Raw genomic sequence first — 17,107 nt, 5'->3', positions numbered from 1 at the left:
AAGTTAATAAACTACATTATATGATTTCTTATTTAATCACAGATAATCTGAGACAAATTAACATTTGTAAATATAATTTTTGATATTATTAATTTATTATAAACAAAATATAATACAAAGACTAAGTGCATTTTTAAAGTCCTACACTACATAATTAATATTGCAACATAAAAACTTTCCTTTTATCATCATATTATACATTTTTATTGGAAAAGTGTAATAATAATAAAAAATAATTATTTGAAAGATTTAGTTTTTATTGATTAATTATATTAAAATATTGGCTGTTTGATTATAAATAATTGCTAGGAAATAAAAACATGATTAAATACATTACTGGCTCCTTTAATCTATAACAGGCATAGAAGTTGTTCAATAACTACCCATATAGTTTTTAAAAGATTTAATTAAAAGTATACTAAGAAAAAAAAAAGATTAGATCAACCTACTTAAACTTTTTTTTATATTTTATTTTATACTGTTCAATTAGTTTGAAACTGACAAATCTCTACAACTGCACTTCTTTGGAATTGTAAAAGTTCACCAAGCTGTTAGATATGCTTCATAAGTAATTTAATACTTTTTTTTTTCTAAAATAAGTAGTAATGATAATAAGAACTAGTGTCCATTTCACTTTAGAAATATGATGTAAAAAGGAAGTTTCATGCACCAAGTAGTTCAAAGAAAGATTCACTACCACAGATATTTATGTATATACAAAATACTTTTGATACAGTGCTGCATATTTGGCACTCCTACACTGGCTATACAGCTGTACTATTAGTTTGTATTCGAACCCTCTTCACACTTCCATTTCTGGATGGAGTAGGGGAGCTACCACTGAATCCTGGGTTCTGAATACCCAGCCCATTATTTCCAGTTCGTGGCTTTTTGAGTGAAGATCTCAATGGACTCCTTGTTATTGACCCAACTGTGGATCCATTTGAACTTAATGTGGTTGAAAGTGTTGCCATACTTCCATTGTGAACGTAGGGCTTTCCACTTGCATCAGTCATTGATACAGTTCCTGTAAAATAAATAATAAATAATTATTAACATAAAAATAATATTTAGATCCATACAAAATAGGTCTTTTTACATTTTGATTGAAATATGAAAAATAAATGAAAAAGTGGAGAAGGACCCTTCTTGACTGCAGCTCTTAGCATCTCCTCCACAGTTAAAGAAAAATAATGCTGGGATATCTAAACCCTTATAATAATAGCAAAGTATATTTAGAGTGCCAATAGAATGGCTTATAATGGTTTAAAGTAATAAATAATTATTGAAATTGTGAAATAAAGACTAAAATGCAAAATGAATAAAAATGAGGAAATTCCGAAATTGATATTTATAAATATATATATTTGCATAAATTTAAAATAAAATAATTGACAATAACATATAAAAAAATAATCTAGATTTGGGATTATTTTTACAAATTTGGGGTTGATTGATAGTTGAGGAGGTGGAGAATTATTTTATGTTTAAATGAGGTTTTGTATAGGATGGATAGGAGTAGGTAATTCCAGAATGAAGTAGCACCAATGACAAGAGTTTTTTTTTTTTTTTTAAAGGAAATCATTCTATGAGAAGGAATATACAAGTTTGTGGACTGAGATCTCATATTTAAGCAGTGGACAGAGGAACATGCAGTAAAAAAATTAAGAGTGTTGGAAGGGTTTTGGGTTTAAAAGGTTCGTAAGGAAAATAACTGTAGCAAGTAGTTCCCGAATCAAAATGAGGGAGATAAAAGAAAAAATGGGGAGTTCAGGTTGTTTCATTATTGTTTACTATTACTTCTACAATACAGGCATTGGTACTATTTACCTCTCCTTACAGGTCACAATATATTGTGAGTCATGGATAGAATCAGGAATATAGATAAATATAATTATAGCAGTGCTTTATTAGTCATTACAATTATTTGCTTGAAAAAATAATCTATATTAAACTATTAATTTTTTTTCCTTCTAGGGGGACAACTGCCCTTCCCTACCCATCATTGGATATACCCATGTGAGGAACCCTAAAGAAAACTGGTTGTTAGTTGTTGGGATGAAGAAGGGAGTTTATTGCAAATTATTGGTTTGGGAATGGAGTAAAAATAAGGAAAGGAGGATATTATGATCGACTGAGTTGAAAGCTCTCAAGAAATCACAAAGATGTTTTGTTTGTCCATGGAGATTTTAATGCTCTAGATAATTTCAACAGAGCTCAATGAATGGAATTTCAAGAAAGAAAGGAACTAAGCTGTGAATGGCCTAGTCTTTTGTGTGGTTTTGAATGGGAATTAGGGATTAACAGAAAATCAATTATTTTTATTGAATAAAAATATTAGAATTATTTAAAAAAAAACAATTCATTGAGATTTTTAAAATGCTGAGTTTTTAATTTTAAAAATTTAGGTTTTTATTTAATCACAGCATAATGAAATGAAATATTAAGAATATATGTATATATTAAATCCATGAAAATTATTTTTAGCTAAAATTATAATTACAATTGTCTAATAGTCATAACATAATTAATTCAATTGAATGTTTATTTTCCAGAGTAGTTAATTTATTTATTGATAAGTGATTTAATTCATACAGTGTTTTATTTTGTTAGTCTCCAATGATTTAAATAAAATAAAGTAATTTAAATAATACCTTGCTGACCTTGTTTCCGTTCTTTGAAACCAGGATTATTATAAGTAGTAGCATTTTCTCCAGAAGGGTCTCGATGAGCCATAGTGGGATCGCCATCCATTCGTCTTGAGAATAGTACATCATATATTGACATTACAAATAGTATAAATGTCAGTACTATTACGACAAGCTAAAAAGAACAATAGCGATAATCAAATATGAAAAAGATCATAAACTAGAAATAGTCTTAACTCATTACATCAATTTTCTTAATTAAATTAAAATTCAGACATTAAAATGTCCTATATTCTTAACATCTTAGCTGTCACCATTCAAAAATCTGATTTTCCATCATGTCTATTGAAATATTGTTGAATAATTTTTTACTCTTTTATTATATTGGTATAATTGGTATTGTGAAATCTATATCTAAGTAAATCAATACAGTCTATGAAAAGGTTTAGATGGTAAGGATGTCTGATTCTAGCCGTCACGCTATTCTTGAGAGACTATGTGGTTAGCACTATACTCCTGGGGTGGACATAGAAATCTTCTTTAGATGGGTGTAAAAAAATAAAAAAATAAAAAAATAAACAGATAAAACTAAATAAATAAAGTAAATTCTTGATGTGGTACTTTATTTGATTTAATGGAGTAGGTAGCTCATTGGTAAGGCAATGTGCTACTAACTCCCAGGACCTGGGTTCGAATCCAGCAGAGGCAGAGAATAATTTTCTGTTTCACTTTAGCCGTGAGTCATATGGGTTCAGGAACCCTCTGGAGTCCACCCAGCCTCATAAAGTGGGTACCTTTAATTGGATAGAAATCTGCCGATCTAGCATGATTCTGACCACATTACCTCCTTGCACAACCGTTAGTCTAGTAACAGTATTTCCTTACAAAGTACTGTATCCCTAATCCTTCATAGGTTGAAGTGGAAAAGATTTAATTTAATATTAGATTTATCTTCTTAATGTTTTACAGTTAAGGCCAAAGAACATTATTGTTTTAGATGGAATCCAAACTGGAGCCAAAGATGTCTGTCTAGAGAAAACTGTTAAGATTAAAATTTTCCATTTCTTTAGGGAGGCGTGTCCCCTACCCCTCCCACTGAATCCCCCAGTGGATTCAAGAAGTGTTTGTCTGGTCCCAGTAATAACAGTGTCGTCATCCAATATTAAAATAGGATTTGAACCTGATTTCTTTTGGGTACTAAATGTTTTGTCAAATATTAATATTAATATTAATAATAACTAAATAGGGACTCCAATCAAAAATCCATATTGAAACAATAAAATAAAGCTATATTAATTAGTTAAATATTACTCTCTGTCATGCCACAAAAGCAGTTGTGACATTATCACCATATTTATATTGTCAGCATTACCACTGATTTAAAAATGTCATTGCTGCTAATTTTTTCATTTGTTTCTGATAGCTTCAATGTAGTTCAAACTTGGATTTTAATTTAACAAAACTATAGCATACATACATACTATCATTGTAGCTGTGAGTCAACTCTGTGGTTTCATGGAGTCCTCAGGGGTCAACACAGCCTCATAATGAGGCTGTGCACCCTTTATTGGGAAAAAATCTAGTGGTTGAGCGTGATCATGAACAAATCACCTCCTTGCACAACTGTTGTTCTTGAAACAGTACTTCCTTACAAAATCTTAAGCCCCTGACCCTGAATGAGTTTTAGCGGGACAGATTTTATTTTCATGACATACATAAAATTTAATGGTGTATAAATTAAATATTTAACCTAAAGTAAAAAGATGAATGAAATATGATATTAGTATAGCCAAAATGTATATTTTTTAAAACTTTAAAAAAAATTAGTCCCCATAAGTATGTTTTTATATGGTTTAAAAAAAAATGAAGAGGTCAAAAGAGATTTTAAGTTACCTGCATATAAAATGCTTCTCCTCTAGATACATAAAAATCATTTTCTCTATCATCAGTCTGTAGAGCAAATAATCCTGCTGCTGCTATTGATACAAGTGCTGAAAAAAATTCCAACAAAAACAAACAATTAATAAATGTTACTTATAAAATTAAATTGGAAAAAAAAAAATAATAATTAGATAGATACAATAGTGAACAACTTAAATTTAAGAAACTGTGAAGAAATAGAATGTTTTATTGTTTTGGTGGATGTTTCAATTAAATTTGTGTTGTTCAAACAGTTAAATGTCAGTATTACTTAGATGTGTTAGCATTGGCATATCCCTATTCAAATATGGATGCTAACTGAAGCTACCCCTATCCTTAAAAACATATTAGGTAAAACGTCCAATTAATAGCTACATGAAAAAATGATATTTATAAATTTAATCATGCCATTTTTTTTTTTGAGAAAAAATTCAGTTTCTTTTACAAACTCTATTTAAAGTCCTTTATATCTATTTAAAAATGAAATAATGTTTTTCATATTTATAAAACAAAATAATCATTGAAGTGAAAATAACAGATTATCTTTTATTTTTTGTTCTAATTTCAGTAAAATAATTATCTCAAAACAAAAATTGGAGTGTATCTTTATTTTTGTATTGAAAACTTATGTCATTCCATAAATTCCACTCTTAACATTGCATTGTAGCTGTTTTGGTGTACAGAGAAAGAGAGGCAAAAATATTGGAAAGTAGAAAAATGTGGAACAAAGCTAGATTGAAGTTCAAGAGATTTTAACATTTAGAAATAAGTTTGAAAAAGAATAATTTTTTACTTATAAATAAAATAAAATAGTATTTTATTGTAGATTCATTAAGATGCAGAGCACAAGAACTATGTTGGGTTAAGGCAAATATTTGGATAATCTTTTCTTGTCTTTAATTTGGTAGATATGTAGATAAACATATAGAAAGTTTGAAATCAAGGTTTTTGGACACATTAAATGTATTTATATTGACTAGATAGAAGTTCTAATTGTTTTTTGAAATTATGTCATTTTTGGTTTTATATGTTCACTGTTCTTGATTCAATTTTGAGGTCAGTTAATTTTGTACTGTAATTAGAAAAAAAAATATATATTTGTTCCTATAGTACTTTTATATGTTGTTCACAGAAAAGAATAATTGTAAAATTTATTTATTGAGCGATTATTGATTTCTTATTATTTCAATTTTGATAAGGAATAAAAAATGTTAGGATGACTTGATGGAAGTAATTAAGTAGTGTTTTTCATTATGTTAATATTTTTATAGTTTGGACAATAATAATTTACTGATTACATGTTGAAATTATATATTATGCTTTAAATTTCATAAATAAATGTTAATTTTCATAAAATAAAAAGTAGTTAGTTATATATTGAATTTTAAACACCATTTAAAAGTGAGTTTAGGCCTTCTGTGAGTTTGTTTTATTATGAATCAACAAGGGAAAACAAATATTAATTTAGGAATGTGTTAGTGGCATAAGGTGCTCAATGACAAGATCTATTCATTGTTTACTCATAATGCGATAAGTCAATATTTTTTACTAGATAGAATGTTGTCTGTAATATATCCCTGTTATTATGTAGAAGTATGCTTAAGACATGAATGTTCAATTATTAGGAACAAGTTAAAAAGTAGCCACACAAGAAAAAACACACTTCTTTTATATAATGTCTTTATGTGGAAATTTTATTATTTTGAGTGAATGAAATTGAAGGATGTATTAATTATTAAATGGATTGAAATTCGGTGTGAATTATAATTTGATGCCTCTTCAAAAGAAGCCTCTAGTCTAATAGTTTTGAAGTTTCTCTTAAAATCTATGATTTCAAAATCTCATACTTTGTTTATTACTCCTGTCATCTGAATCCAGGATTCCTAAACTATGATCCGTTATGGTTTATTTTTATAATATTTTAGAAAGAAAATTATTATATTATATTTCACTCATTAAAAAGAAAAAGAAATCTTACTCTTTTAGTCAATGATCAGTTAAGAAACCCAATCACAAACGTAGATAACGGAACTGAACATTTCAACTCTAATTAATGGTATAATGCTCATTGTAAAAAATTTGTTTAGCTAGAGCTTAGGTTCTTAAGACTTAGTGGATGAATCAATGTGGTGCTTTGGGCAAAAACATTGGACACCACTGTTCTAAAGTATTGATGACAAAATGTTTTAGCAAGAAAGACAAAATGATTGAGGTAGTGTAAAGTTTGATGGTGCTACAATGAAACAAGTGGCATGACATTTTCTTAATGTTTGAGTAAGAAGTGTATCATCATAATAAATATATCCACAGAAGTTGATAAAAGAGAGATAGGAGGTCCTATCATCTCCTCCTTCTCGAATAATCTGAAACCAGGAAAGTTGGTAAATTTAAGATTTGAGAAGCTATTTTAAACTGCGAAATTGTGGCAACATATTACTCAGTGAAGTTATTACACTCAAAATTTCTCATAAACAATATTTAAAGAGGTCCAATTTCCAAAAAAATAAAATTAAAATAAAAGAGGGGCAAAGTGCAGAGAATATCTCCAATAATCCAGTAAGCTGGGAAATCCAGTTGAAATTTTTGGAAAGTTTTAGATTTTGCCTTCCCTAATCAATGAGCAGCTTCCCTGTGTGTTAAAAGTTTATCATTTATCATGATTTTATTAAGTTTAATTTAAATAAGTAAGAATAATATAAGTACTAATACAAATGTTTCTATTAACAGTGCCGTGGTAGGTTGGTTTAAATATTTGTTGTATGCTGATACAGCATCCACCCACATCCTTCTTATTAAAAAAGAATATAAGAAGTCTAATAAGTAAAAAGACAATAAGTTTTCACAGCTTATTTAAAAGAAAGATTTAAGTATATGAGAAAATTATCAGTCAAGAAATTAGGGATTAGACTCTGGGGACTATGGGGTGCATTAGGATTGGCAGACCATAGGCAAGGAGGTGATAGTAAACCACAAGAGCAGCAAACAAATTCCCTAGGTCCAATTCTTGACAGAAAAAGGAGCAAATTGAAATTTTTTTTAGGCATCATCGTAATGAGGATGCAGTTTTCTTTAAGAAATATGTTTTGGCTTATCTTAATCTATGGTCCACCTTATGGGTGGGTGTTATTTTTTCTTAATCTTCTGCAGTAAAAATATTGACATTTAGATCTAACTAAAACTGGTTGTTGCCTCATGCATGAAAACTGGTCCATTTTTTGCATATTGGTTAAATATTTAATAAACCATAGACCATGATTTCAATGAACTTAGTTCTCCGCTAAGACATGCCAGGCCGTCCCAGCTATGAAGAGTATAATTATATAAACCTTTTTTCCTAAATTTTGCCATACCAATAAAATGAATCAGAGACCCATATTGAAATTAGATGAAATACATACATCAAAAACTCATACAGATTTTAAATAAACATGGACATTCGGAATGATATTATAATATTATCATTATATTAATGCATGAAAGTATTACTCTGGACGACAAACTTTCATTTTCCATATAATTTTCACTAAAATCCTTCATTGAAAATAACCGCTATCGTTGAAAATTGCATAGTTAATTGCTCTGATGAAGAACCAGAAAAGCTTAACAAGTCAGTTTCACTACTAAAAGAAACTTGATTCTTAATAACTAAGATCTAGTTATCAACATGTTTCATTTAGAAATTCTTTGAAGTTTCTGATAAAAAATGGGTGTCAATTGGGTCTTGAACACAATCTATGTAACATATACAGATTGCACAATGTCAGGAAACTTCAAGGACCAATTCTACACTTTGAATGGATGATGGGAATCAATTAGTGCAGATCCAACAGTGGCCACTCAGGCCTAGTATCAAGAGATTTAGTTAAGAGAATTTGGTTGCCACACTTTTTTTTTCCCGAAGCGCTAATCATTCGTTAAGTAATAAGATCTCTTCTCACGACCAATTCCGTTGCAATGGTCCATCTCTAGGGATAGTACAAGAGTCGGGAAGAAAAAAAGGCAGTTATCTCACTCCAATTTTTGATTACTTTAATGGAAACTAAGTATAATTACTAGTCAAAACTGATGAGTCAAAACTGAGGAAGGGGGAATAAAAAATGGCGGTTGTTTTAAAACCTTAAAAAAACATTAATTTTTCATTCGGAGCTCTATATCTTAAAAACTACTAACGCTAGAAGATCTAAGAGAACATTATTAAAAGAAGAGTAAATGTTCTAAAATATTATTCCTAATAGAGCTATTTACGTCCAATAGTTCTCGAGATATAGCTTTTTTAAAAGCATATCTTATTTCTTAAAAATCTACTGAAAGATTAGTAGTTAGTTAATTTATTTTGAGAAATCTATATCTCAGAAACGTACAGATGTCTATTAGCACTCAAATTAAAGCTAGTTTAATGGACTATAAAAATGTTCGTGACATTTACCTTCGTAAGAATAGTAGTTTTCATGATATTTGCTAAAATAAATTGATTTATAGTTGTTCGATCAATAAGTTTGATTTATGAAAAACTTCATTTCAGAAACCATTAGACGTACAGATGTCTGTCAGCGCTCAAATTAAAGCTAGTTAAATTTACTACAAAATAGTTGATTATGTTTATCTTTGTAGGAGTAGTAGTTTTTATGATATTTGACGAAATAAACTCACAAAATGTTAATTTCTAGTTGTTCGTATAAAATGTTGGATTTTTGAAAAAATATATCTCTAGATCCATAAGACGCACATATGTCTGTCAACACTCAAAATAAAGGAAATGTAACTTACTATAAAGTAGTAGTTTTTATGATATTCACATAAATTTGGCAAATGTGAATTTGTGAGAACAACTATAAATCAATTTATTTTAGCGAATTTAATGTAAACTATTACTCCAACGAAGATAAACATCATAATCTACTTTATAGCTCATTAAACTAGCTTTAGTTTGAGTGCTAATAGACATCTGTACGTCAAATGGTTTTTGAGATATACATTTTTCAAAATAAATTCACTAACTACTGATCTTTCAGTACGTCCCATACAACATTTTTATGAAATGTTGCTTTTCTAAAAAGCTATATCTCGAAAACTATTTAACGTAAATAACTCTATTAGAGCTCATATTTTAGAAAATTTACTCTTCTTTAAATGACGTTCTCTTAGTTTTTCTTGTGTCGTTCCTACTTTTATATGATATAGAGCTCCGAATGAAAAATTAGTTTTTTTTATAGCTTTGAAACAGCCACCATTTTGTATTCCTCCTACCTATACTTGGCAGACTCATCAATTTTGACTATTAATTATACTTAGTTTTCAATTAAGTAATCAAAAATTGGGGTGAGATAACTGCCTTTTTTCTCCTCTTGGGCTCTTGTCCTAGGAAGTTACAATTCTCTTTCAAACTTTTAACCAGACATTTAGAATTTAGATTTTAAAAAAATGGGGGAGTACGCGTAATCAAGTAGATGAATCTTAGATTCTCTTGTAGGCGGACTTAACACACAGAAATACCGCTAAGACCGGACACTAATGAATGAAGGTATACAAGAGATAATGACTACCTAAGCCTGGGGAAAGGTTTAAGTTACAGCTAACGGGCTGTGTTCCAGCAACACCTTTCACAGTCATAGAGAACATTTTCTTTTATGCTACTTTTCTTCTGGTAATCATAGCTACCTTTCTAAATTCCCTCTAGAATGATAAGCGCACTTAAATGGAGTGAAGAAAAAACTGCTCGTTATCACAAAAAAAAAAGAAGAAAAAAAAGGAAATCTATCTTACGAACCAATTAAAGATTCCTAAAAGGGAATAACTTCGTTAAACTAATAAATGCATCTAAATCGAATCCTAATTGATTTATTATTTATATTTATACAACGAAAAGTTTTCCTTTGATTCATTAAAGGTAGTTGGCTAATCCTTCCAGTTTCCAGTTGCTCATGGACATTTCTTTAAAGGTTTTTTGAAAATACGAAAAGCATGAAGCAATGAAAAATTGTTTGTATCGAAGTGGGTTATTTTGCTCCTTAAGAGATAACATTGCACCATTGCGTTAAAAATTTTGTGTTGCTGAGTTTGGCACACCAGTTGTAGTAAAAGGCGTGAAAGAGAAATATAACTTCCGATTGATGATAAAAAAGCTGAAAAATAATCTTAAAAATATATTGCCAGATTCGTAAGCTAAACATTTAAGAAAAATTACTATCTAACGAATGAAGTCAAATGAGATAATGGAGAGTGACGAACAATGTTTATATTTAAGACAAGGATGAGTGGGAAATACATTAAGCAAAAATTAACATCTACACAATACAGTGTGATAAGGAGAAATAGTTATGAGCGCATGACCTCAGATTTTTTAGTTTATTTTTCTAATTTATTTTAGTTTTCATTAATTTTTTTTTCGAATTGTAAAGATGTCCGAAATACTAAAAAGATGGTCTGAGAATGACAAAGTATCATAATTTGAAAAAAAATATCAATAAACAAAAAGAGAACTATTTTTAATATGGTATATTAAATTAATATGAACACGATTAATTATCCTTATACATATTCTTATGTAAGTGATATATTATAATTTCCATAGTTCCGGTTGTCACTTAGATCCAAGTGACATAACATAAACGTGAATCAAATTAGCGAAAAAAAAATTGTTTCAAGGATAATGAATATTCTATACCTAGATCTACAAAATTGTGGTCAGTTTAAAAAAAAAAAACTTTCCAAATTAAGTTTTTGAAATAACTCTTTTTTTTTCTTTCCTAAAATATGTCAGCGTTAAGAAATAACACTGGACAATCTGGAACCAACTTCCCTTGTATTGTTGAAGTATTGGGACAGGTTCCTAAGGAATTCAGTTCATTTTTAATATAACGAACATAATTGGATGCCGTTTTTTTTTTTTTTTTTCTGGTAAGAGAGTGATAATAGTCCTAAGCGTATCTGTACTTAAAAGTTTCAAAATGTAATGGAAAAGTGACAAAAAAGGGTGGTTTGATTGAAATTAATAGCCGGGGCTGAAAAGCCTGTCAACGTTTTTTTGAATTGTTGGATATGAGATATAAATTTATATTAAAGATTGTCCTTGAAAATGGCAAGATTGGCCAAATAATGTAAATCCATTTAAGGAAATAATAAAGAGTGTTTTTGAGACTTAACTTAGATACAAATACTTCTAATTAAACAATGTAACCAGTCTCAAAAAATTGAAAAGGTTATATTGAAATTTAATAAAAGAGTAATTATATGTTGAAAGTCATTATCTCTTGTATACCTTCATTCATTAATGTCCGCTGTTAACGGAGGTTCTGTGTGTTAAAGCCGCCTCTGTGGGCTCAAGCTACAAGAGAATCTAAGATTCATCTACTTGATTACGTGCTCTCCCCCATTTTTTTTTAAATCTTTTTTTTTTTTTTAATTATTTATTTATTGTAATTTACAACTGTACAAAATAATACAATAGGTAAATATGTAGTATGTTTCATATACACTTGAAAATCTTGGGAAGGAACCACCCATTGGTGTACTTCAAACATTAATTTAAACTAGAAGGTCTCGTGGCCATCTTCTTTTCAGACACCTCGGAGGATTATCAGGGATTTTAAAAATCTAAATTCTAAATGTCTGGCTAAAAGTTTGAAAGAGGATTGTGACTTCTCTAGAGATGAACCATTGCAACGGAATTGGTAGTGAGAAGAGATCTTATTACTTAACGAATGATTAGCGCTTCGGGAAAAAAAGAGTGGTAACCAAATTCTCTTAACTAAATCTCTTGATATTAGTCCTGAGTGCCCACTGTACCACTCATCATACATTCCAAGTGTAGAATCGGTCCCTGAAGTTTACTGATTTTCATCTGATATTGTGCAACCTGTATATGTTGCATAGATTGTGTTCAAAACCCGATTGACACTCCTTTTTTATCAGAAACTTAAGAGAATTTCTAAATGAAACATTTCGATAACTGGATCTTAGTTGTTACGAACTATATTTGCCAAATATGTTCACAAAATGTTGTTTCTTGTTTTTGGTAAAAAAATATTGGCGCTTGACAAACTATTTCTCGAAAAATATTGAATGCAAAAAGTTATATTACGGCTAAAATTTTATAAAATTGGCTCAACTTTAAAAAAAAATCTTTCAAACGGTATTAGTTTTTTTTATTGAGCACTAAATGAAAAATTAGAGACATTTTTTTATTTAATAAAATGAACTTAAGATGGTGCACTCTTGAAATAGTTCAATACTTACTTTTCAATGTCAAATGTCAAAATCGCTTAAAAATATTTATAAGATGCGCTGAAAGGATACAAATTGCCAAGATTGATCATATTGCACCAATTAATGTCATATCTCTGTAATAACCAAGCTGTTTGGAAAATAAAAAACTATAGGTCTATTAGTGCTCAATTCGTTTATGCGACTTAAAGTAGTTTATCACAATTATTTTCCTAAGGATACTAGTTTGTTTTATACTTGCCAAATATTTTTACGAAGTATTGTTCCTTGTTTTTTGGGGAAAAAATATTGGTGTTTAAAAAACTGTTTCTCGAAAAATATTGAATGTAAAAATTTATATTACGGCTAAAATTTTAGAAAATTTGCCCAACTTTGAAAAAAAAAATTCTTTCAAACCGTATTAGTTTTTTATTTAGCACTAAATAAAAAAATGAGAGTAGTAATAGTTCAAATAGTTCAATACTTACTTTTCTAGGACATTTACTGTTACATTTGTACTATTTAGGTAAAAACCTAAGTACATTTCTGACAGAAAATCCCGTTAGCTATTGAAAAATACAATATTCCCTAAAAGAACGTTATTTTGATGAGGTATACGAAGCAAAAAAGCAGAAGTGAAAACGTTTAATGGATCAACTATTTACTTCTGGATATAAGAAACTTAATGAAAAAGAATGATTTGAAATTCATTCATCGTGAATGAGTTTCTTTGTAAATACCTGCATGCCCTGATATATCAGGTATATTCTGTACCGGCTCGAATAGAATACAGAGAAGAGATGTCTATGGTTTTAGAACGTAGTGGATAATGTGCTACAAGGTCGTTTGATAACAGGGAAAAGTTATTTTTCCTCCTTACTCATGGCAACGGAAAATTTCAGGGACAGGATGTAACGTAGGTAACGAAGCGTGGGGTATATCAATCATCCCATCATAGGAAAATGCCGACGTCCAGGACGTGTTTCCAACTCACCCACTTAATATTTCATCACTGGGTTTCTTTTCAAATTTGGGTCAATTTCCAACCTTGTTTATTCTTTTGAAAAGTATTGTTTGATCGTATTGTATAGTTTAATTGATGCATCAACATTTAAAAGAAAATTAATTAATATATTAACAAGAAGGAGCAATTAATGTTTGTAATTCTTGGGTGAAAGTTTTAAATGCGAATTGTCAACATAAAAAAAAAAAAAAAAAATTTATATTTTTGTAAAAAAATAAAAACCAATCATAGAACATAAAAAGTATCTTTTACTATTCAGTTTATTAACGTTACTTTCGAATCTTTAGACGGTTCACATGAAAATTCCATCAAATCAGGCCTTGATACTCATAACTAGGATAGTTGCTCGTACATATTATTTTTTCTTTGCCAATTCATTAAGTTATAAATATTATGTCGCAATTAACCACAAAGTGTTGTAATTTATTGGCCTTGATAAACCTCGGGATTTCGATTTTCTGCTCCATTATCAAGTCAAATCTAAGTCCGAAGTTATAACGAATAGCTTTAGATTGCGCAAGAAACTTCCTTTCGAAAATTCAGGGTTCATTCGCCTCTAGACCCAGCTATTAATAACTAACTACCTTTATAGCATGTGTATTAGATATCCACCTTTAAAAAGAGGAGGGGTGCTATATTACTATTTTATGTTATAAATATAAGTGCATAATATAAAAATTAGATAATTATAAATAAGTACATTAAAACAAAATTGCTAAAATAAAAAATTATACAATGCTTAATTCCGAATAATTTCCGATAGAAATTAGATTTCGAAATGTAAAACTCCACTTGATTGGGTGCGATAAATATCGTTCATTAGTGATGAAACTGAAGTTGCTCTGTCAGGTCAAGTTTCTATCATTAGACCAGTGAAATTGTAAGTTAACATAAAAGTTAACTAATTTGTTTTAATGGATTCTGATGAAAACCTGTTTGAAAAAGAAATAAGTAAATAGTTTACTCTTTGGGTTTGCGTAGGCCTTATATGGCAGACTGCTGTACATTTTTAAATTTATAGCAAATAACTTACTAACATAATAATGTATCACTAGTAGCTTAACTGTTTGAATTAGTAAAAATTAAAGGATCGAATTCAGAAAATTTTTGTATATAACAGATATGTGGATAGAAGTAAATATAACCTTAGATTTTAAAGGATTCCTTCAGGTAATCAGGTATTTACAAAGAAACTCATTCACAATGAATGCATTTCAAATTATTCATTTTCATTAAGTTTCTTATGCCCAGAAGTAAATAGTTTATCCATTAAACGTTTCTACTATTGCTTTTTTGCTTCATATACCTCATCAAAACAACGTTCTTTTAGGGAATATTGTATTTTTTTCAACAGCTAACGGGATTTTCTGTCAGAAATGTATCCAAGTATTTACCTAGATAGTACAAATGTAACAGTAAATGTCCTAGAAAAGTAAGTATTGAACAATTTCAAGAGCACGCCATTTTAAGTTTATTTTATTAAATAAAAAAATGTCTCTCATTTTTCATTTAGTGCTCAATAAAAAAAAAAAACTAATACGGTTTGAAAGAATTTTTTTTTCTTCAAAATTTGAGCCATAATATAAATTTTTACATTAAATATTTTTCGAGAAACAGTTTTTCAAACACCAATATTTTTTTCCCAACAAACAAGGAACAACATTTTGTAAAAATATATGGCAAATATAAAACAAACTAGCATCCTTAGGAAAATAATTTTTATAAACTACTTTAAGTCACATTAACGGATTGAGCCAAAATAGACCTCATTACGTTCAATATTTTCCAGGACACAGTTTTCTATCTTCCAAACCGGTTGGTTATTAAGGAGTTATGACATTAATTGGTGCAATATGATGAATCTTGGCAATTTGTATCCTTTCAGCGCATCTTATAAATATTTTTAAGCGATTTTGACATTCTGCAACATGGATTGAAATTGAGCCATATCTTGAGAAAAGTTCTGTATATCAGGAATTATTTTATGCCTATTTGAAGCCAGGAATTATATAGATGCCTATTAGGACTAAATTTCACGCTATTTAAATACTTTATAACGATCGTCAGTGGCAGTTTCCACTATTTTCGCCAAAAGAAATATATAAAATGTTGATTTCTTGTTGTTTGGAAAAATGCTGGTGGTCGAAAAACAATATCGGAAAACATTGAACATAAAGAGTTCTTTCAGGTTCAATTTGAAGTACTTTAAATGCACTATAAAGTAGTTTATTATTTTCCTATAACTTGTTTTCATGATTATTGCAAAAATAAGTTTATAAAATGATGATTTCTCAATATTTGAAAAAAAAAAAAAAAAAGTTGTTGCCGGAAAACCTTTATCACGAGAATTGTATATGATATAAAATATTTTCAGTTCATTCAACAAGTGAGAGTATAAAATATACAGATGATGCTATAAATTGGTAATAAAGGATTAAGATTTAAACGAATATTTTCACAATGAGACACCACTTAATAACAATAATCACTAGATAATTTTATATTTCAGAAAAAAATGTACTAAAACAGATGCACAAGCAATAAACGTTACAAAAAATAACTTTTCTTTGCTATTGAAGAAATGTTTCATGGAATATTACGATATGCGGAGCTGGTTTGAATATCAGATCTGTCAACCTCGATCAAAACCTCATGAGAATTCCATAAAGGATATCTCCGGCTGTACATTCTCAAGCATAAACGTTTATTTTTTCAACCAAATATAGATATTTTGATATCGGAAATAATTTTATTTTATATTTTTCAGGAAAGAGAGGAAAAGTGGATTTAATAATATAAGTATTACTCGAAATCAATTTTACTTAAAATATACAAGTAATGCTAAAAATACAAACCTTATTTTGTTGGGTGTGAAAATCTTATGTTCTCAAAATTTCAGGGAAGATAATATTCCTCAGATTGCCTTCTATACGTACGCAAATGAATGTACAATACGAACTCTTATTATTTGAATTATTTTGAACATAACATACTCTTAGTAATCCTGTATTATTTTTATTGTGGCTTTAAATCGATTCTGAATGACAAATTAGCTCATTTATTCAACCAGAATTTTACGCTAATAACGGTAATGTATCGAACAGAAAATACCGAATATTTTTCTTTCTGTTGATAAATTAAATAAAAATGTTCATTCGGTTATTAATCTCACTTTCTTGAAAATTCCAAAACTTCCGGGATCAGCTTCGATATAAATCCTATATCTAAATATTTCAGCCACACCGAAGGGGATAATAGCACGTACATTTCAAAAGGGCCTGAACGTTCCGGAAGAAATGAAAATTTGATGTGA

General features: G+C 29.1%; 1 protein-coding gene across 1 annotated transcript; it reads right to left on the bottom strand.

Moving 5' to 3' along the window:
* Nucleotides 1-764: 764 nt before the first annotated feature.
* LOC106685357 (uncharacterized) lies at nucleotides 765-10,178 on the bottom strand. Its single transcript, XM_067047749.1, has 4 exons — nucleotides 10,139-10,178; nucleotides 4,542-4,639; nucleotides 2,655-2,823; nucleotides 765-1,027 (listed from the first exon to the last, which is right to left on the bottom strand). The coding sequence occupies exons 1-4, from the start codon at nucleotides 10,176-10,178 to the stop codon at nucleotides 765-767; spliced, it is 570 nt and encodes a 189-aa protein (XP_066903850.1).
* Nucleotides 10,179-17,107: the final 6,929 nt, after the last annotated feature.

This window comes from Halyomorpha halys, unplaced genomic scaffold (assembly GCF_000696795.3).
Source record: "Halyomorpha halys isolate HHAL.00 unplaced genomic scaffold, Hhal_1.1 Scaffold685.1, whole genome shotgun sequence".
Taxonomy (NCBI): Eukaryota; Metazoa; Arthropoda; class Insecta; order Hemiptera; family Pentatomidae; genus Halyomorpha; species Halyomorpha halys.
This window is presented reverse-complemented; position numbering and strand designations above follow the sequence as displayed.

Coding starts and splice junctions, on each gene's coding strand:
- LOC106685357 (XM_067047749.1), bottom strand. CDS start 10,178: ATGACTGTGAAAGGTGTTGCTGGAACACAGCCCGTTAGCT. Junction 4,640..10,138: donor TGGAACACAGCCCGTTAGCT/GTAACTTAAACC, acceptor AATTTTTTTCAG/CACTTGTATCAATAGCAGCA. Junction 2,824..4,541: donor GAGAAGCATTTTATATGCAG/GTAACTTAAAAT, acceptor TGTTCTTTTTAG/CTTGTCGTAATAGTACTGAC.